The 21,724-nt window shown below is 53.7% G+C and overlaps 2 protein-coding genes across 2 annotated transcripts in view; both read right to left on the bottom strand.

Moving 5' to 3' along the window:
- Positions 1 to 1,873: 1,873 nt before the first annotated feature.
- SELPLG (selectin P ligand) lies at positions 1,874 to 4,009 on the bottom strand. Its single transcript, XM_084216954.1, has 2 exons — positions 3,892 to 4,009; positions 1,874 to 3,160 (listed from the first exon to the last, which is right to left on the bottom strand). The coding sequence occupies exon 2, from the start codon at positions 3,153 to 3,155 to the stop codon at positions 1,956 to 1,958; it is 1,200 nt and encodes a 399-aa protein (XP_084073080.1). The 5' UTR covers positions 3,156 to 3,160; positions 3,892 to 4,009; the 3' UTR covers positions 1,874 to 1,955.
- Positions 4,010 to 7,245: 3,236 nt separating this feature from the next.
- The window catches only part of CORO1C (coronin 1C), a 37,270-nt gene continuing 22,791 nt past the window's right edge, over positions 7,246 to 21,724 (bottom strand). Inside the window, exons 3-11 of the mRNA XM_084217579.1 lie at positions 18,231 to 18,353; positions 12,881 to 13,010; positions 11,962 to 12,143; positions 11,315 to 11,434; positions 10,347 to 10,451; positions 9,321 to 9,466; positions 8,780 to 8,837; positions 8,451 to 8,696; positions 7,246 to 7,774 (exon numbers count right to left, since the gene is read on the bottom strand). Of these exons, the coding sequence (XP_084073705.1) occupies positions 7,655 to 7,774; positions 8,451 to 8,696; positions 8,780 to 8,837; positions 9,321 to 9,466; positions 10,347 to 10,451; positions 11,315 to 11,434; positions 11,962 to 12,143; positions 12,881 to 13,010; positions 18,231 to 18,353 (1,230 nt within the window). The 3' untranslated portion in view covers positions 7,246 to 7,654. The remainder of the gene's footprint in view (positions 7,775 to 8,450; positions 8,697 to 8,779; positions 8,838 to 9,320; positions 9,467 to 10,346; positions 10,452 to 11,314; positions 11,435 to 11,961; positions 12,144 to 12,880; positions 13,011 to 18,230; positions 18,354 to 21,724) is intronic.

Raw genomic sequence — 21,724 nt, 5'->3', positions numbered from 1 at the left:
CGGTGCCAGCTCCCACTATCCCATTACGATGCCGTTTTTGCCTGCAGCGGGCGCGGGCCCGGCCCCTCCGAGCTGGGCAGGGCCGGGACCGCCCGGCCCCGCCGTGTAATTTGGGGCAGCAGGAACGCGCGGCCGCGCTGGGCTGGGCTGGGCGGCACAGCCCGCCCGGGGAACCGGCAATTTGAGGCATTTCAGCCTTGCTCTGCTTCTAATTTGCTTCCCGGGGCTGCGCTTTGCTGTGCCAGCAAAATACCCGGAGGGTGCCCGTCCTGCAGAGCTGCGCGGGGCGTGTGGAGCTCCATGTGCAGCGTCGTGCCTGGGATTGTGCCACCCCCGGCCCGCTGTCACCCACCACGGCCCGGTGCCACCCCCGGTCCCCTGTCACCCACCACACCCTGCCCTGAGGATCCTGCTGTGACACCGCGCAGGCTTCCCGTGAATTCCTGTGCCGTGAGGCGGGCGATGGCAGCACGACAGGACCTGCTGACTGCGCCAAATAGGGCGATTCCCGGCTCCCGCTCCCGCGGTGGAGGAAAGTTTCTCCTCACTGGGCTCCTGCTGGAGAGCGCAGGCACAGGGCTGGGAGAGCGGGAGCAATCCCTCGGATCTGCACCCGTCCTATTCCTCGGGACTCACCGGCCTCATCCTCACCGGGGGCAGAGGCTGGATGAGCTGCTGTGGGGTGAATCCAGAGGATGGGAGCATCCCTCTTCCCCCATGGCTGCTTTGGCTGGCAGGGCACTTGTGGGGGACACAGTGGGACAGGAGCCCACGGTCAGGGTGTCCTGCCAGGGGACCGGCTACGGCCACCGGCTGCGGGTCCCCTGGCCCGGCTGACTCACCCATAAACATTTACATTCACAGCCGGAGCGGGGCCCTGCAGCTGCCAAGATCCAGATGGAAAATATCCCAAGCTCAGGGTGAATGTAAACAGGCAGCAGGGCCGGGATGCAGGTGAATGACCACGCTGGCAATTCCCCCTGGACAGCCAGCCCAGAGTGGCCTTTGAGGAGGCTGCAAGCTTGGGGACGTGGGGAAGGGGATATGGGGATGTGGGGAAGGGGATATGGGGATGTGGGAATGGGAATGCTGAATCTGGCAGGGCAGGGGGAGGATGGAGAGACGGGGACATTGAAGCCGGTCACAGCAGGGATGGGGATGTGGGGATGGGGAGCCTGGGTGGAGCAAAATGGAAAAATTGGGACATTGAGTCTGGCAGGACAGGGCCAGTCCTGGCCTATTTCCACTCCCCCAAGGAAGGGATCAGTTGATGGCTTGAGGGGTGACTGACACCTGCCTGAGCGGGTGAAACGCTGGCCTCTCATGGATTTGCTCTCCCCATCCCTCCCAGTCCCAGCTGGATGATGCCGAGACCCTGCGGCCACCGTTCCCCCCGGGGCAGAGCACCTGACAGGCAGCGGCGGCCCCGGAGGCGTCCCCGCCTCGCTGCAGCGACCGCAGGCAGGAACACGTTGTGCCGCGAGCGCACCCGTCCCGTCCCTGTCCCCGTCCCCCCCGTTTCCGCCCCGTCCCCCCCGCCCTTCCCGCTCCCACGAGGCCGAGCCTACAGGGGCAGGAGGTCCCGGGGGCTGCGGTCCCATCCCCAAGGTGCCGGGCTCTGCTCCCTGCCCAGCGAGAGGTGGCCGCGGGTTTCGTTTCTGCTCCCCCAGGGGCTTGAGGGGGAGGATGGAGAAGCGAAATTTTGGCAGCAGGATGTGGGCAGGCGGCGGGGCCGGGAGGGGGCTGGCGGGTCCCTGCCAGGAAGAGACCACCATGTCCTCACCACAACTCTTTAATGGGATGGGCCTCGAGGGCTGAGCTGGCCTGGGGAGAGCAGCTCCGTCCCACTGTCCGAGCGAAAACACCGGGGGACAGGGGCACCCTGCCCGCGGCTCCCTCGGGGATCGGGCACGCGGCCCCGCAGCGCTGCGGGATGCAGGAGCCATCCCCGGGGCTCAGGAGTGCTCCGGCAGGAAGCTGCTGAGAGTCAGGTTGTCTCCATCGGGCTCGGAGCTGCCGTCGGGCAGCAGCAGCTTGTGCCGCCGGGCCGGGACAGGACGGGGGCCGGCGGCCGCCTCGGCGTCGGGCAGCAGCGAGGAGATACAAACCATCTCGGTGCGGCTGAACCGGCGCTCCCCCGTCCGCGTCCGCCGCCACAGCAGCGTCCCCAGCACGCCCGTGCACACCAGGAAGGTGGCGGCCACCAGCCCCAGCAGCAGGATGGCCAGCAGGCACTTGCTCATCACCCCGCTGGGCTCCCAGGGCACCGCGGTGCCCACCGGCGTCGTGTCCCAAGTGGCTGGGAGGGTGGATGCAGGCAAAGTTCCGGATTTCTTCTCTTTCCTGTAGCCCGTGCTGGTGAGGACAAGGGCTGGGGGGGCTGTTGAGCGTGGCCCCGTGGAGGAGCTGCTGTCCAGGCCATCAGTCACTGTGTCCTCCTCGATGGGTTTCATGAGCCAGCTGGGGGTGGTGGTGGAGATGCTCTTTTGGGCTGCTGACGGTGCGCCAAGCTCTGAGGCTGGCAGCAGATCGGGAGCAGGGGAATCAGTCTCATCCGTGGGATCAGCTGCGATTGGCACCACGAGCGCCCGGCGGGGCTCGGTGCTGGGTGCTGGTGGTGGGGCAGAGCTTGGGAGCAGGTCGAGATCAGGGGGATCTGTCTCATCCGTGGAATCAGTTATGGTGGGCACCTGGAGCAGTCTGGTGCTGGCACTGGTCACTGCTGGTGTCACAGAGTCCTCCAGTAGGTCGGGATTAGGAGAATCTGTCTCATTCATAGGCTTGGTTGTGGCGGACACTGCAGGCACCCGGAGCAGGCTGTTGTTGGTGCTGGGCACTGGTGCTGCAGAGGTCAGGAGCAGCTCAGGCTTGGGGGAATCATCCATGGCTGTGGATGGCACCCGGAGCAGGCTGGCCTTGGTGCCGGGTGCTGGTGGTGGCACAGAGACACCATCGCTCTTGTCACTGTGGATCATCGTGGTGGCACCGGGCTCCTGCCTACTGTCATCCCTCTTCCCACGGGAGAGGGGCAGGGGCTTGGCCTCCCCCCAGACCCACTGCCTTCCCCAGGGCAGCCCCGGCTCCAGCAGCTCAGCCCCACACGCCCACTGGGGGCTCAGCACCAGCAGCACCAGCAGGGCTTGGCCCAGCGCCATGGGACCTGCAGGGGACAGAAAGGGCAGGTGACATCAGGGTCCTGCTCCCGGCAGGAGAATGCTGAACCCCAATGTGGGATCACACTCCAACCGAGGATCCTCCTTTCCCCCTCGGGTTTGGGGGAATGGAGGAGGCACCCAGCGACCTCTTCCTGCCACAGCCCCACCTGCAGGAGCTCAGCCCGGCTCTGCTCCAGGAGCAAGTTTTGATAAGGAAGTTGAGTGTCTGGAAATGGGAAATCAGCTGCGATGGAGGCGGCTGCTGCAGGACAGGGCAGTTGCGGGATGAGTCTCCGTGTGGAAATGAAACCACAGGGATGTCACCCACGTTCTGACAGACACCCCTTGCCAGGGTGCCCGTCCCCCCCTCCACCTGCCGAGCTGGCACAGGGCTCCAGGGCTGAGGCCACCATGAGCCTGTGTCTCTGTGCTGAAGCAGGAAAGACAAATCCACCCCAAATCCCCTTGTTCCATCACCAATCCCCCACACTCGGCAGTCCCGGTGGGTGGCGGCCACCGCGGTCCCCGAGGATCCGCTCTCAACAGCATCCAGGCACGGCTGAATGCTCCGAGCATCCCCAGAGGGCTCCCACATCCCCAAAGCACCCACCCGCCTCCCCAGACCCCCAGGGACCAGCACGGAGCGTGGCACCCTCAGGGACCCAGAGCATCCCCTTTGCACCCAGAGCATCCCCGGCGCCGAGCCCCGATCCAGCCCCTTCCCGCCAGGGCTCACCTGTGCCGATGGAGGCGGTGGGATCCCAGCCGCAGGACTCACCGGCGAGGGCAGCCCTAGCACCGGCACCCGCGGGGCGTCGTGGGCCACCCTCCGCCTGCACCTCCGCCGGGCGGGGAAGGGAGGGAGCACGGAAAAGCGGCTGCGGTTTCGAGAGCCCGGGCGGGAAGGACGTCACGCCGAGAGCGGGGCCAGCGAGGGCTGGGGACTGCGGGCACCCCCGGGGAGGGTGGCAGGGTGTGGGCTGCACCCCTAAAAGGGGCTTCCTTGGAGGGCTCGGCTCCACCGGAGCAGCTGCGCGCCGGGGCTGGCGTCGCTCCGAAAGCAGAAGTGACGGCAAACCTGGTGCCAGGGCTGCCACCCCCGCGGGCACGGTGTGGGCATGGCCAGGGAGGGGGCCAGGGGGCCCTGAGATACCTCAGCACCAGGAAACGCTTTAGCACACGAGGTGGAGGAGGGTGAGGGCCTGACTTGATGTTTTGCACAGCCCTTGTGCCGGGCTCCTCCCTGCACCATCCGCAGGATGCTCGGAGAGGCTCTCGGGGGAGGCTGCCTGGTATTGTCCTGGGTGTTGTCCCGGCCTCGTGGCATGGGCACGACAGGAAACCCCCCGCCCCAACCGCAGGCTCTCGGGCGGGAGGCGCAGCCGCAGCCGCAGGAAGGTGCTGCAAGAGGCACATCCGCAGGAACGGGCTCGGGGTGTCAACAACCCCCCGCGCTCGGAAACCCCGGCCCGTCCCTGCTCTGAAACACCTGGCCAGAAGGCTGGAGAGGGAAGAAAAGGGGCTCAAGTCTGTGGGATGAGCATCCCTGGGATGGATCCATGGTGCCCAGGGAGCACTGATTCTCTGGGAGCATCCCTGCCCAGCTTTGGGGTGGCGCTGGGGTCAGGGCGTTCTGGCGGTGGTTGTGAAACATCCCCTGAAATGCCTCAGCCCTGAGAAAGCTCAAACCTGGGTGGAGTAAGAGATGCTGTTTCCAGCCCGGGCTCTGTCACTTCAGACTTCCTGGAAACAAAATTTCACCTGGGGAAGAGCAGAGTGAGCCCCCCCCAGATTCAGGGTAGCTCCCAAGCAGGGCTGTTCCTTCCTGGGAACACATCACCCCTATCCACCTCGAGCTCCCCCAGCCCATCTGTGCCATCACATCCCACATCCAGCCAAGCTCTTGGGTTCATCACTGGGAATCACCAGGGAGGATTCCACGTGTGACCCCAGGAACGGGCCCTGGCTCTCCTGGGACAAGAGCAGAAGGTCCCCAAGGACCCCCTCAGCCACAGCCCCCCACTGAAGCGTCCATCATTCCATATCCCAGTTACCAATCAGACCTGGAATGCCGAGAGCCAAAGGAAAAGCCAAGCAGAGGCAGTTTATAATCAATGACTTTTATCTTTTGAAAATGGAAGCAAATATTTGGACAGATACTCTGGCCGCTCTATAAGAGCGCATCTTTCCGGACTGGGCTGGTTCTCTCCCGGGATATCACGGCTACAAAAAGCTTCAGGCACTGACTCCGGTTGAGCCTGGCGAGGCATCAGTTCATTTAAATAAAATACAGGCTAGGAACTAAAATCTCCCACACCCCCACCCCCGGGCACCTCAATCCAGCGGCTCCCAAAACTGATTTCCCTCCAATGTTAGGAACAAACCCGAGGTCCCCGAGCACACAACCCTGAAGTCACACGTACAAATCAACACAGAAATCACCACTGTGGGGAGAACAACCTTCGGGTTTGGGATCCAAAAGAAAAAAAAAAATCCATAAAAATACACATCTCAGGCATTTACTGCAATACAGAAACGTCACCAAACAGCCAAAGAACCTGGAGCAGCCGGATTGTGGATCCACGGGCACAGGGCAGGGGATGCCACTTGTCCCTAAAACACAGAAATCCCACTTTTCTGAAGCTTTCCTGCTCTGCAATCCCACCACATCCTCTGTCTCCTCCATCCCGTCCTCGTGCCTCTCCAGCTACGTCCCCCGGCCGATTCTGCCTCCACACACACATCCCTCCGCAACAGGGAATCCTCAACCTGGAATTCTGAACATGCAAACACTGGGAAAAATGGAAAATCAGAGAATTCCTAGCTAAACTAATGGAAAATAAAAAAAAAATCAATCACTTCAGCCTGGATGAGGGACTCGTGTCCACTGGGATGCTCCGGGTGGGAGCACACGGAGCTGCCACAGGGACAGAGTCCAGCTGGGAAAAGGATCCAGAGCTCTCAGACACCTGATGGTCTCTGCCCACCTTTGGATTCAGGATGGGTTATCAGCACTCCCTGGCACAGCAGGGATGAGCTGTGCCAGGAATGGCAGCACCAGTCCTGCTTGGCACAGCTTTGTGGGGTGTCCTGGATCCCATTCCCAGCACAGGGACACAGCCTGGGAGCAGGGAGCCAGCCCGCCCCATCCCTGACAGCTCCTCCACAGGGCAGACCCTGCCTGAGCAGAGCTTTGCTGAGCTGAGCTTCCGTGGAATTCCAGGAGGAGCTCGCCAGCCTAGAGCACTCACAGGGCCTCTCCCTGCAGGATCCCAAAGGAGCTGGGTGAGAAACCAGTTCTCCAAACTGGGATCCAACCCACCCTCCCAGTCCCTTCTGCTCTGAAGGGCTGGGAGTGCAGGGTGGGGGGCTTGGGGTTGGAGGTCGCTCATCCTTTCCTGCATGGAAGGGTGGGAGGCAGGAATGGGAATGATAGGAGAAAACAAATGATAGAAAAGTAACAACAGAGGCATTTTGTTTGTGGAGAATTATCATGGAAAAATCACCTTTCTGCTGCTAATGCTGCTTTGGAAGCACAGAAAATTCCTATTATCAGCACTGGTGTGAAGGGCTGATGGATTCCAAAAGCTCCTTAAAATCCATGAGCTCAGGAGTGTTGTGGGGCGGGAACTAGGATTTACAGCAATGACTGCTGGCATCCCACAGCTCACCTGGAACTCCATGCTCCATGGATAAAAACATTCCTGCATGGAAGTCACTTCTGCCTTGAAATGGAAAAAAAATGAGCAAGTAAAACAAGTCAGTTTGGTTATGGAACCAAACCTTGGAATTGTAGGAAAATGGGAACATGGTGCTGGCTTGAAACTTCAGTAGGAAATAAATCCCCTCATTCAGAATGATATATTTGTTTTTTTCTATCAGCCAACAGGGCTGGGGACACGTTGTGGAGCAGGAAAGGCAGCTGATCCCATCTCCAAGGGGATTCCACAGGGAAGAGAAAGGAAGGGAACCCACCTGATTGCTCTAAATGGAGGATTTATACAAAATAGCTTCAGCTTTGTTCTCTGCACAGTGTAAACACCCCCCACACCCCCTGTCCCTTGGAATGGAAACACAAATACTGCAAAAGTGGCAAATAAGAAAAATAAAAGCGATTTTTTTTTTCTATTTTTTGGCAACTCTAAAAAAAAAAAAATGTTTAAGAACAATGTGGTGTTGGTCCCTAAATCTAGAAAAAGATATTTGGGCATGACATTGGAAGTCAAGAATGGATTAGTTTCTCAAGGATTCATAATAACATCTGGGAAAAAAAAAAAAAAACCAAAAAAACTGTAAAAGTAGCACTTCTTGTTTTTGACACAGTCACAGAAATTCATCGGAACATCGGGAAACGAAAAAGATCTTTCACTAAAAAGCTTGGCTTGAAATCATCGGCTCTCTTGACGTGGATTTAGGAGAACAGGAAAGCTCGTACTGGAATGCTGCAGGCTGCTGCTGGCTGAACTGGGAGCTGGGATGTGCCTGGGCTGGCGGCCCCGTCAGTCCGCGATCTTGGCCATCTGCTGCTCCAGCTTGGAGATGCGCTCGTCCTGGCTGGAGATCGTGTCCTTGATGGATTTCAGCTCCTTCAAAATCTCCTCCAATTTGGCGTCGTTTTGCTGGAAGATGAGAAAGGATGAGTGAGGAGAGCTCCGGGGTTCTCCAAGGAAAGGGCCTCCTCCCAGTGGGATTATTGGAGGGAGGAGGGTGTGACAGACTCTGAAGCAGCTGGGATGCTCAGGGCATGGAGCAGCATCTCCAGCAGCACCAGGGCACTCATCCAGGACCACGACCTGCTCTTTAAGCCATCCTTTCCCCTCTGTCCCAAAGGACAGAGATTAGAGGTGAATAAGGTGCTGGTGCTGGGTTAGGGTTGGATTTGGGGATCCTGAGTTAGGGTTGGACTTGGGGATCTTGAAAGTCTTTTCCAACCTTAATGGTTCTGTGGTTTAGAAAAAGGAATTCCAAGTAATCTTCCAATCTACAGAAGCATTAGAATCACTGAATCATGAAGGGACCCACTTCCAACTCCTGACCAGGACACCTCAACAATCCCACCTTGTGCCTGAGAGCGTTGTCCAAATGCTCCTGGAGCTCTGGCAGCCTTGGGGCTGTGACATCTCATGGGGAGCCTGGTCAGTGCCTCAGAACCCTCTGGGGGAAGAACTTTTTCCTGATATCCAACCCAACCTTCCCCTGACAGAGCTCCAGCCATTCCTTCAGGTCCTGTCACTGGTCCCACCCTGGCATTCCCACCTGAGGCCATCACCCCCAAAATTCCTGGAGTTTACTCACGGCGTTTGAGGCATCCGCTGCTTTCTTTGGAGCGTTTATGAGATCACTCTTCTTGTTCCCAGCAGGTTTGTTGTCCAGTATGTTCTTCTTGACCACCTTGAGATCCCTGTTTTTGCCTGGAATGTACCCGTGCTTCAAGGAGATGAGGAGAGGATCAGCGTTCTTCCCCTCAAACCACTCCTCTGCTTCCAGAGCTGCTTCTGGGCCGGCTGTGTCCGGGTACAGGTCATCCTGGAAGAGGTCAGACTGCAAGGCAGGAGACATGGATCAGTCAGGAGCTCTGGGAGGCAGGAGCTGGCTCCAAAGCCTGGCCCCAGGGCAGTGCTCACCTTGCGGGGAACCGTCATGATGATGGGCTCACACTTCCTCTCGTGGAGCTTGAAGAACCTGCCATGGAAAAGGAGAGGTGGGACAGGGAGTGAGGATCAGGGAGATGGGAAAGGTGCAACCCCACAGAAATCCCTGAGACCATCAAGTCTAACTATTCTCCCAGCACTGCCCAGGCCACCATAAGCCATGTCCCCAAGTGCCACATCCATGGGGCTGTTAAATCCCTCCTGGATGGGGACTCCACCCGTGCCCTGAGCAGCCCCTTCCAATACCTGACCCCCCCTTTCCATGAAGAAATTGTTCCTAATATCTGAGGACATTTCCCCTTGTCCTATCACTTGTTTCCTGGGAGGAGAGATGGCTCATGTTCCCAGCCAGAGGTGATGCTCCCTCCTGGAGTCACTGCAGCGACATCCCAAGATATTTCCTGCCCTTCCCAGGTTTTCTGAACCACAGCTGCCCTGTGCTCACTGCTCTGCTGCTTTAACCACTCCTGAAATCCCCAGCCCCAGCTCCCAGCCCTGGGATGAGCTCTCTCACCTGGCAATCTCACACTTGTTGACGTCGAGGCCCCTCTTTGGCATGAACCCCATGCCCCTCTGCGGCTCTTTGCTGCTGAAGGTGTTGAGGTAGTGAACGTACGGGGACTCATCCGTGATCTCGAAGTAGCGGATGCTGCTGTCACCCTGCAAGGAACCCCAGGAGAAGCTGCAGGACCTGTGCTCCCTGTGCCCACACTGCTGCTCCCATTTCCTTCCAGGAATGCTGCCATGGACAGCTCACAGCTGTTTTTGAAGCAAGGCTGATCCCCTCCACCATCTGAGTCCATCAACTGAACAATTCCTCCAAGTCCTGTTGCAAACACTGTGGGACAGGGACTGAGCTCTGCTTCCAGGCTGAGAGTGGCCCATTCCTCACCTCTTGTGGAAAAACCTCCTGCCACAATCAGGCAGAAAGGCTATAAACCAGTTTATCCTTAATTTCAAGCGATTCCACCACACTGCTGTCTCTGAAACTGCAGGAGGGGTGGCAGATGGAAAACAAATATTCCTCATCAGCTGCTACAAAGATGGCACTTATGAACATACTTGTATGGATCCTCCTTTGTGTTTCCTTGCTCATTTTGGCTTGGGCTCCTATTTGTAGGAGTCTATCACATGTGGGCACCAAATTCCTACAAATTGCTTTTAGAAAGGAGCACCTAATTCCAGTTTTCTGTTATTTAGCATCATAAAATTACAGAGAGTCGCCACATGCTCCAGCATCTCCGAGGACAAAGAGGACAACACCCAAAATGTACCTTCCTCCCATACCAGTGTAGAATCATTCAGGTCAACACCAGCAAGAAATGTTTTGGCAACGTGGGGCTTGTTGCATTAGGAGCAGCTTTACTTAATCCATCTCCAAGAAACATGCAGGTCCTTCCCAGGTTCTGCAGAGTGAGGATCAAACCCATTCCAGAGCAGCTTTGTCTTTCTGCAGCCCCACGTTCACTGCAGCACTGATATTTTGGGGAACATTTCACAGGCCCCACTCCCTCCAGGTGCCTCCAAAGCCTCTCCTTACCTTCCCACACAGGTAAATGATGTTGGTGTCTGGGTCGTAGAAGGGCAGCAGGACCCCGTTGCTGGTGTCCATCTCGTGAAGGGCTATTGGCTCCTCCATGTTTTTCTGGAAATAAAAATGCCAGGGATGTTAATAAAGACTGGAAAAGCTTCTGTTCATAGAGGGAGGGTCTAAATTATTAACACTCTGTAGGCAGCGAGCTCCCAGTGGTGTCTGCACCACACAGGAGGATCCGTGTGTTACAATAAATGCTGGGAATGTTCATGAACTGATTCATTCCCCAAGGGCATTTTAATCACTAAATTAAATAAAAACAGGAGCCAGGAAAATTCACCAAGTCAAGGGAAATATGTGACACAGTGAGTTAGTGTCAGTAGGATGGGAGATGGGACAGAGCCTCCTTCCCTGGAGACACTCAAAAGCCACCTGGACACAATCCAGGTGATCCCTTCCACCCTGAACCCTCCTGGGATTGCTGCTGGCCTGCTCTCCACAATGCAAAGAGAGAAGTGACCTTCCCACAGCCCCTCTGCTCCCTGTGCATCTTCCCAGGCACTTCCAACCTGCAGCTCCCAGCTGATCGCTGCTCCTGCTCAGTTCCTTCACTGAGCGACCACACAGCCAAAATCATGGAAGAAGCAGGCAGCAGATGGAATGGGAATAACCTCAAGTATATAAACTATGAATTTAGGAAGAAATTCTTCCCTTTGAGGGTGGTGAGGCCCTGAAGAAGAAAGCCCCAGAGAAGCTGTGGCTGCTCCATCCCAAGGCCAGTTTGGACGGGGCTTGGAGCAACCTGGGCTAGTGGAAGGTGTCCCTGCTCACAGATTGGAATGGGATTGGCTTCAATGTCCCATCCAACCCAACCCAACCCATCCCACGATTCCATGGCTGCAGGGCTGGGTTGTTAGGAGCAGGGCATGGATGTGAGGATGTGAGGAGCCCAGGGATGCAGGCTGGGGTTGTACCGGGTTCCACAGGGCCAGCTGCCGCTCGCTCATGCGGCTGAAGCCGGTGGTGAAGATGTTCCCGTCTGCCAGGAAAATGGCTCGCATGGGCCGGGCTCCCTCGTGGGTTTTCTCCTTCTCCTGGAAGAGAGGAGCAGGTCAGGATCAGCAGTGAACAGAAAAACCCTTGGAGTGGTGGCTCCTCTCTGGACACACTGCTCCTCTGGGCAGGAAGAGATCCGAGGAGCAACATCCAGCTCTGCCTCCCTGCTGCCTGAGGGAAGAGCCCAAACACTGAACCACGGGAGAAGGGGACATTCCTGGCTCATTCCAGCTCTGCCAATCAGCCTCTTGCAAGGCTGAAGGAAAACCTCTTTGTAAGCTACAAGTAAAGCTCTGCTTTGCATGCACAACTCTGGAACTGTAATTATACAAAAGGATTAGATGTGGAATTACACTCCTGCAGGTTTAAAACTGAGCCCTAAAATCCCAGTTCAAACACTAATCCCAATAAACCCAGACAAATCCTCCAACTCCTACTATTCCTCCTGTAATTTCTGAAGAAAGTGACTGAACGTGGTGTGTAAAATCCACATATTTCTTCCATATTTTCTTCACTCCCTGCTGGAGTGAGTCCAGTTCTTTCTTTAATGATTAATCAAACTTACAGCAACAATTTCTTGTTTCCTGGGGTCGATAACTCGGACTTTTTTGTCTTTGGAAGCTGTGCAGATGAGGCTGCCGTTGCGATTCCAGCTCACGTTGTAGATCATGTCCACGTGCATATCATCCAAGTTGATGAGGGCTTCTCCTGTTCCCACATTCCAGATGATGATGGCATTATCACAGCCTAAAATGGGAAATAACAGCTCCAATCACAGCACTGGGGTACACAGGGGCAAAGCCAGAGGTGGGGAATAAGGGATAAATCCCCTGCAGCTCCAAAGGTTTTTTTGGGGAAATCAAAACCCAGATTGGGAGCTCAGCAGGGATTTTTATCAATGGAAAACATCCAGCTCATCCAACAACTCAGCTGAAAGGTCTCACTTCTTTCCTTGGCACCCAACCCATGGAAGTCTCAGATGGCACTAATGGATAATGAATTATCCAATTTATTTCCATAATGATGTGACTGATTTTCAGTGGTCAAAAGAATCTCATTCCATGGACTGTACCGGCCAAGGAGACAATTTGAAAAAGGCTGACCATGAGAGCTTGTGGGAGGAACAGCTGGACTCTGGGATACTTTGCAGGGACCAAGGGAAAGGAGAAACACTTGGGCCTGTTCTAAAAGTATATAAGAACAGGGATTGTGGAATGCAGATGTAAATTGTTCTTGCAGATCAAATAAAGTCTGGAACAAGTTTCATACTCCAATTCCAGACAATTCCTTGGTGCTTATCCCTGTAAACTGAAGATAAAAAGGCTGATACAGAGGGGGCTGTGAGCCACGTGTCCCAGTGTTCCCAGCTTCTGCCACAGGTCTTGTGATTCACAGGGATCAGAGCAGCTGGGAGAGGGAAGAAGGAAAAGCTGGAGAGGAAGGAAGGCAGGGAGAGGAGCTGTTGCCCATTCCTGTGCTCCTACCTGCGCTGAGCAGCACGTTCCGCGCCGTCGGATGCCAGGCCACGATGCCAACTCTCTTGGAATGGCCTTCTAGCACTACCACAGGCTCTGTCAGGGACAGGGTGAGCCCGTTCTCAGGAATCTGCCACACCTGGGAGGGACAGGAAAGGAAAGGAAAGCTGCTCAGGGAAGGGCAGCCCCTTTGGAGAGCGCGTGGCTCAGCTGCTTCCCGCGTCCCGCAGCCGCCGAAGCTGTCACTTCTCGTGTAAACAGGAAGGGAATCAGGGAGGGAATCAGAGAGGGAATCACTCCCAGCTGTCAAGAAACCCTTGGCTGATCCATGAGGAATATCCTTCCTCACTCAGGTGCCAGCACAAACCCACAGCTCCTCATGGTGCAACCCCTGTATATCCATGTCCACAGACCCACTCTGCTCCTGCTCCCCAAGGAGTCTGGAAAATCTCCCCTGCAGCTCCAATTCCATGGGAACAAGCTGCTGTCTTTCCAAACTGTGCCTGTTCCTCACAGGGATGATGCTGTGGCTACCACTGCCTACTTTTGATTACTGTAGGAACACCAGCAATTTGTTTTCTTGTTAGATTCAGGATCCTTCCAGATCCCATTTAATCAGGGAAGAGTGGTTTAGTCCTGGAAGAAGCCAGAGCAGCCCAAATCAGCACTGCCTGTTCACTTCTTGCCTGGTTACACAACCCTTCTGTTGCAAACTTCCTTAGGGAAGGGCCACCAGGAGGAGGAGGAACAGCCCCCCAAGGATGCCAGAGCACTGGAATTCCAGCAGGAGGGAGGTGGCTTTTGCAGCTGGCAGCAGCCAGGGATGGGACAGACAAACCCATCACCCCAAAGCCCCAGGGCAGGATCAGCCCCACCAAAACTATTCCTGCAATTCAGCACTGGACAAGCATCTTGGAATTGAATTTGACCTACATAGAGTGTATTAAAAAATGACATGGAATTCCAGGGAGAGCTCCTCGGGGAGCAGTTGGAGTTGCTGTAGGTAGGTGGCAGCATTAGAGCACGTTTGCTTTGCTTCCCATTGTTTGCTTTTCCTGGAGTTGGGAGAATGGGGCTTGCCAGCCCCTGCCCACGATGTCCAACAAGCTGTGGGATGTGAGGGAGTGGATTTAGGAAGTGAGGCAGACTGAAATGGACACGTGGATTTCTGTGCTAATCCCAGTTTTTCCCCTTCTCAAAGGAATAACTGGTACTGGAAAAAAAGCCCAGCAAGATACAGAGATTCTCAGTGGGTACCAGCTCACCTGTAAATAACCCAAAACTGATTTAGTTTTTTATGGACACAGCTCCCAGTGCCATCCTTCCCAGCACCCTCAGTGTCCCAGGAGAAATGACCACAATGGGAACACTTCCCCAGGAGAGGATTCCTCTGCAAGGGATGAAAATGGTCACAACCCCAAGGCTGCCAGAGCTCCAGGAGCCTTTGGACAAGGCACAGGGTGGGATTGTTGGGATGTCTGTGCAGGGCCAGGATCAAACCAGGGAAATTACAGAATTTTGGATGCAGGACTTACCCTGCCAAAGGGGAGGACTCAGTTCTGTTCTGCACCATCTCAGCCAGGAAGGATCCTGAGATCCCTCTGAGCAAGTGCAAAGGAGACAGAAAACTCCAGAACCAAATTTAAACATAAAACAGCAAGTGCAGGGGGTGGGAAAAGCAGGCAAAATCCCAGTGAAAAAAGGGGTTTTTAAAAAAGCCTCTGGAGGACAGATGGAATTTTCTGTCAGGTAAAGAAAGCCCTGGTAGCTGGGAGCAGCTGCAGAGCAGTGCAATCCTGGACAAATTTCAGACTACTGACCCAATAATCCTGCCTGTTATTCCCAAAAATAATAAAGAAACAAATGTGAAAGGTCAGGCCATGGTCCCAGCTGGCCCAGCCCCTCGTTCCTGTACAGGGTGGGGGTCTGGCCTCAGCCTGGGATCAAATCAGGTTCACAGGGAAATTAAAGAATTTTGGATGCAGGACTTACCCTGCCGAGGGGGAGGACTCAGGATGACTCCAAGGAAACCTTAAATTGCTGCAGGATTGCCTGAGCTTTAGGAAGGGTTTGTCAGCTCTCCCTCCCGTGGGTGTCTGGCTGTTTTTTGGGGGGTTTGATGTTATCAAGGCTGTTTATTTGTGCAAGGGGAAGTGGAGTGGTGGCACAGCTGAGGGAGGGGTTTGGGGCTGCAGGAAGGGCAGGAGGGGAAGGTTTTACACAAAAAGCATGTGAGAAAGACAACAAAACAAACTTTTCTTTCACCCCCTTTAAAGAGAAGCAAAACCAGCCTCCTCTGGCTCTGCACAAGTTGAAAAGAAGATTAAATCCATGTCTATAAAAAACATTACTTCCTACATCATACATATCAATTTTTATCACTTGAAGTAAGGAAGCAACTGAATTTGAGGCCTGGATTTATTCATGGCCCTACTCCCATATCCCTGCAGGAAGAGGCTCTTGGTGCAACATTTTTGCAGGGTCAGACCTTCTCATTCTCCCTGTCCTGGTTGGTAACTCAGGTCACTGCAAGGGCTCTCTTTGATTTTTGAAGGAATTTGCTCCATCACATGAGCTCTGCTCTGGCCTTTCCACACAAATTCCTTAAAATCCACCTTCTGATGAAGAAAATTTTCCATATCTGAGGAAGGGCCTCGATACCATCTACAAATCTTTATCCACTAAAACATTTTCCAGCTGAACAAAAAGCCTGCAGTACGTCAGAGCCATTCAGCACAACATCAAGCAGGAATATTTAAGTAATTCCTCATTTGCTGGCACAAGGAAACAATTCCTCCAAGGGAAGAGGCCACAGAAGGTATTTGCAAGGAAATCTTTGGAGAGGGATGTCAGGTCCTCTCCTCTTTCCAAGTCCCCTCTCCAATGCTGTCTGGAATTCCCAACACCAAACCTTTTGAAGGTTTATGGGCAGGTTTTGTAAAAATCTGGGAATTTCTTTGGAGGAAAAGGTTTCTGGCTTTGGATAGGGCCAAGTGAAGCTTCCTTGTGCCACAGGGGGGCTGCAGAGTTGTGGCTGCAGGGAATCAGCCCTGTCCACCTGGAGACAGTGGTTTGCACCTCAAATCCATGTTCTCTCCCTCAATACCAACTCAAATGCATATTCTATCCCTCAATACCACCCCACATCCATGTTCTCCCCTGAATACAATCTCAAATCCCCATTTTCTCCCTCACACCATCCCAAACCCACACTCTCCCCCTCAATACACGTCTGGCTGACGTAGCTGAGATTTCTTGTGGCAGAGGGTGAGATCCTAAATCCCTGAGTGCCAGGGCACAGATGGTCTTTAAGAACAAGGTCATTTCTCCAGCAGCTGGAATTGCACAGAATCCCCCACGTCCCTTTTCCGTGTCTCCCCCCGGCAGAGCTCAGAGCCCACGAGCAGCCACGTGTCCTGTAAAGCTCCCTGGCTTTATTCTGCTCAGGCTGCTCAGGAAGCAGGACCCAAACCCTTTGTCCAGGAAAACAGGACACTGAACTGTCCATGCCAGGCCAGAAAAGCAATTAAAATTGGGAAAGCTCATTAGCTCACTCCCTAAAGTCCAAGCCAGGGGTGTTCTTTACACACCAGTGCAGTTCCCAGCTGTCCCAAATGACTTGGGATCCACCATCTCCCATTCCAAACCTCCAGCTAACACACCCCCAGCATCTTCCAAACTCTGCACATCCCTGATCCTGGAAGTGCAGCAAGGACTCACCTATTTCCCCTTCCACTCCAGACAGGTCACACCAAACAGGACCATGAGGGTGCAAAACCCCCAGAGAGCTCCACCCTGCTCCACCCCACCCAGGTCCACCCTCCTTCCCACACAGTTGCTGCCTCCAGGGATGGATGGGAAGCTCATCCCCACCTTGGGATGTGCGGAGAACCCCCAGAGTCCAGCAGGAGGTGCAGATTTTTACAGTTTGTGTCCCCATCAGGATGGTGTGAGGGAGAGAGCGGATTTGGGATGGTGTGAGGGAGAGAGCTTGTCCACTTGGACAACTTGTAACTGAACTCTGTTGGTTTTTCTCCACAATTCAGTCCCTCTGGAGCCTCCCAACATATTTCTCATTGCACTTGGATTACAGACTTATTTTGCCTCCAAGGAGGCAGCTCTGGGCTTTCACTGATGCTCACATTTCAGAAACATTCCCAATGTGCAGCCCTTCTACATTCTGGTTGGAGAAACATTCCTGCATCCCTCCAAAGCTCAGTTCCAGCCCAGTAGTGAGAGTTGCTAACACAGAAGTTGTTGTTTTGTTTAATATTAAATATAGCCCATTTTGTTAACATGTTTCAGCTTCCAAGACTGAGAGATCACAGGCAAGAGCTGTCCCAGGAAAAGCCTCTTGGGATGAATCCCCTCCCAAACATTTTAACGATGAACAGAAGCAAAGGAATTTATCTGACATGATCTATATTAAGATTTCAATATAACATTCAGCCTACAGCATTTCTAAATATGGCCAAAGATCCCTGGAGTTATTTGGCATTATTTCATCTTCCAAGGATTTTCTTTCACTTATTCTGCTGTGTTTGCATACATGGGATTCCACATCCGTCATGGAGCGAGCCTGGCTGGGCTATCACTGACTTAAAACAGGTCTCAATCCAAGGTTGGCAGGTGCAGAATTTGTGAGATTGTTTTTATTTATTTATTTTAAAAAAAGACCTTTTGACACCTGCTCAAAACTTGGAAATCCAGGGAAAATTTCAAGTGATTTCCTTAAATCAAGGGTTGAAGGAATCCTGGAACCTGCTGGGCTCATTCACTTCCAATCCCTACCTCTTCCCAACACACACCTCTGCATCCATTGGGATATCTGAGGTAAGGAACCAACACACACCTCTGCATCCATTGGGATATCTGAGGTAAGGAACCAACACACACCTCTGCATCCATTGGGATTTCTGAGGTAAGGAACCAATACACACCTTTGCATCCATTGGGAGGGATATCTGAGGTAAGGAACCACCTGTCTTCTCAAAGCTCAGCAAATCAGAACACCTCACCACAGACTGGCACTTTCATTCCTCTTCCCAAACATCAAACAAATGCCCAGGGGAAGGAAAAATGGAAAAAATTCTTCCCTGTGAGAGTGGTGAGGTCCTGGCACAGGTTGGCCATCCCTGGAAGTGTCCAAGGCCAGGTTGGACAGGGCTTGGAGCAACCTGGTCTATGGAAGGTGTTGGAATGGGATGAGCTCTAAGTCCCTTCCAACCCAAACCCTTCCAGGACAACTCTGCCCTCGCCTCACCTCGGAACAGACCTGGAGACACCTCCAGGAATTCCAGTGTCCTTTGGAGCAGGAGCTGTAGCAGGGAGCAAAGGCCAGCCCAGAAGGGACACTCACCATGACAGTGCAGTCCTCGGAGCCGCTGGCGATGACCTGGTCATTGTGGGGACACCAGTCGATGTCCAGCACCGGCCCCGTGTGGCCGCACACTGTGGGGTAGGACTTGTCAATCCTGCCTGTCTGGAGGGAAGAAGAAGAAAGAGAGCTGTGATATCCTGAAGGAAGGTGCTTCCCAAGCCTCCCTCTGCTCTTTCATATCCAGAATTCAATGAGATTTGAAATCATGGATTAGCAGAGGAACAGAGCAGCAGCTCTTCTTCAGCATCAACAACCTGGAAATTCCCCATGGAGCAAAGGAAAGGGTTCAGAGATCCAGCACAGCAGGGTTGTGATCCCACATCTCAGCACCTGCTGCCACACCATCCCTTTTTCCAGCCCAACCTTTTGGGAAGAGCAAAGTTCTGGTTTCATCTGTGCTTCTCAACAGAGACAGCTGAAGACAACCAAGCTAAAAATGTCATTGGAGAGCATTGCTGGTCACTGAATTTACCAGGTCTCCCTGGTTTCTTAAAACAGGATTTTGCTTGGATGGGAAGATTCTAGGATGCAGTTGAGCAGAGGAAAATTTTGTTTTGAGGAACAAATGTTGCCAACATGGACTGTGACAGCCACACCTGCTCCACACTTGCCTCTCCACAGCCAGAGGACCGAGGCCACCAATGCCAAGCTCCCTTCAGGGATAACATTTCCTAGAAAATGAGCTACTGAGCCACTTAAACCTCAACTGGCACAAATGCAGTGATACCAACCCAGCTGATGCTGAGACACCAACTCTGCCACTGGGCCTACATTTTGCTGAGGAGCCCCTGCAGGTCCTGAAGCACCTGATCCCACAAAGAAGGAAAAGGAGAATCACTCTCATCATCCTTCTCTCTCTCGGCCAAGCCTTGCACACAAGAGAAGCAATATTTACAATACTGAAGATGCACAGCAATAACAGCAGGGTGAGGAGGAGACTCCTCCACTTCCACAGCCACACCCCTGGTCCTGCTCCATGGGGTTTTGTTTCCAGGGAATGACCTTTTCATGATGAGTGATGAGAGAAGAGACACAGCAGGGAAAGGTCTGGGATGGGGTCGTCTTCTTTTGTGTTTAAACATGCAGAAGAAATGGTTGGAATTTCACTTGTGCCATTGGATGGGAACATTCCCCAACCTTGGAGGTGACATTCCTTAATTTATGCCTCCCACTCTGCTTCATGTGGGAGGCTGCTCCTATTCAAGGCTGATAACCAGAATAATGCTGGACATTGGCTTTAGAGGATGACTGACCTGGACCCCTCCACAAACAGCAAAACAAGATATTGATCCCAAAAGATCCCACTAGCTCCTAAAAGGCCAAATTTAGGCTTCCAAAGAAAAAGACTCAGTGATTCAGCTGCGTTTGGAATTATTAAAAGGGAAAGAGTTGTAGATGAAAAGCCATAAATCTGTCATTCAAAAATTAAAGCCTGTGTAATCCCTCTTGGATGCCATAATGTGAAATAGGATTTAAAAAATTAATACACCCAACTGCCACGTAGAATTCATCCATTTTAATTTACCCAATTAAAAGGAGAACCATGCAGAGCACACGAACTGCAGAAGGCACATGACAGGCCACAGACAAATACATGCCTGAACCAAAAAGGAAAAATAGGAATAATAATGCAAAATGTCAGGGACTGCCTGTTCTGGCTCCCTGGCAGGAATCAGTGGGATCCTCCAGGAGGAGCTCCTGGTAACTATTTCCAGGCTGCACAAGCACTTGTCAGTTCAGTTTTGGGTTTTTACAATTATTTATTACTGTGGGGAGGACAAAAATATTTCATCTGGGCAAATTAAACCCCAAACTTCACCTTTCAGTTTTGATCACAATGAACCTGCAGAGCCTGAGCAGGAGCAGCCAAGAGCCTGTGACAGCAGTGACACCCAGGAGCTGCTTCCCACCACCCGTGATGGAGCCTGGCTCTTAAACCAGGACCCTGCACTTCATAAGGAGCAGAGCTTCCAAAATCATGGAATGGGTTGGATTGGAAGGACCTTAAAGATCATCCAGTCCCATCCCCTGTCATGGTCAGGGACACCTTCCACTATCCCAGGTTGCTCCAAACCCCATCCAGCCCGGCCTTGGGCACTTCCAGGGATCCAGGGGCAGCCACAGCTCCTCTGGGAAACCTGAGCCAGGGCCTCACCACCTTCACAGTCAGGAATTTCTTCCCAGAATCCCATCTAAATCTACCCTCTTTTATCTTAAAGCCATTCCCCCTTGTCCTGTCACTCCATCCTTTATCCCAAGTCCCTCTCCAGCTCTCCTGGAGCCCCTTTAGGTGCTGGAAAGGGCTTTGAGCTCTCCCTGGAGCCCTCTCTTCTCCAGGTGAACACTCCCAGCTCCCCCAGCCTGGCTCCTCAGGGCACCTCCGTGGCCTCCTCTGGACTCTTTCCAACAGTTCCACATCCTTCCTATGCTGGGACTCCAGAGCTGCTGCAGGTGGGGTCTCACCTGAGCAGGGCAGAGGGACAGAATTCCCTGTGCATCACCTACAGACATCCCCTGTCCCCAACTGCACCAGGAGAGTGACACCAAACCCCATTTCCAACAGGGAACGGAGATGTTATTTAGCAGCAATGTGGGAGAGGCAGCAACCTCAAGCTTGTTTACCCACAAAGAATTATCAAACCAAGGAAGAGAGGACAAAGCAGAGCAGGAGGTGTCCCACACAGCAGCTCCCTGGGATCTGGCAGAGGAAGACAATCCCAGGGAGATGAAGAGCCCAGGGGCATCAACATCTTCACTTGGGCACGAAAGGAGAGACTCTGCTGCTCACCAGCAATAACCCCAGAATCATTCAACTTGGAAATAATTCCAGAATCATTTGGAAATAATCCCAGAATCATTCAGCTTGGAAAGACCCCCAAGATCATCCCACCTGTGACCAATCCCCACCTTGTCACCCAGCCCAGCACCCCGAGTGCCACGTCCGGTCCTTCCCTGGCCGCCTCCGGGGATGTACAAAAATGAGCAGCAAACATCAAAATGAGACTAAATAAGGACATAAAAGTGCTGCAGGAGGCCCCAGCAGGGCGAGCACAAGCCCCAGCCCTTGGAGAGAAGCTCCTGCCTTGTGGTCAGAGGCACCAAAGAGTCTCTGCAGAGCAGAGGAAACCACAGTGTCTTCCTGAGCACGTTCTGAGAGCTCGGTGCCGCATCCGCCCCTCGTCACCAACACCTCCAGCAGAGACCCTGTCCCCCCCCCAGGGGACAGCACAGGACAGCCACCCCCAGCAGCAGCCCAGGGCTGACCCCTCAGAGTGAGCAATCAGCAGCTCTGAACTCAGGGCTGTGTTTTACCACCTCTCAGCATCGCTTCTGCAGATTCCATCCACCGGATTCCTCCTCCCGGCGGCACTCAGCCCCCCTGGAGCAGGGAACCCCAATTCCCAGCACTGCACTGTGCTCAGAAAAGCTGGAAAAATCAGGGGTTTAGGGGATTTGCCAAAAGGGAAAGCTGC

Source organism: Fringilla coelebs (genome assembly GCF_963513975.1).
Source record: "Fringilla coelebs genome assembly, chromosome: 17".
Lineage (NCBI taxonomy): Eukaryota > Metazoa > Chordata > Aves > Passeriformes > Fringillidae > Fringilla > Fringilla coelebs.
This window is presented reverse-complemented; position numbering and strand designations above follow the sequence as displayed.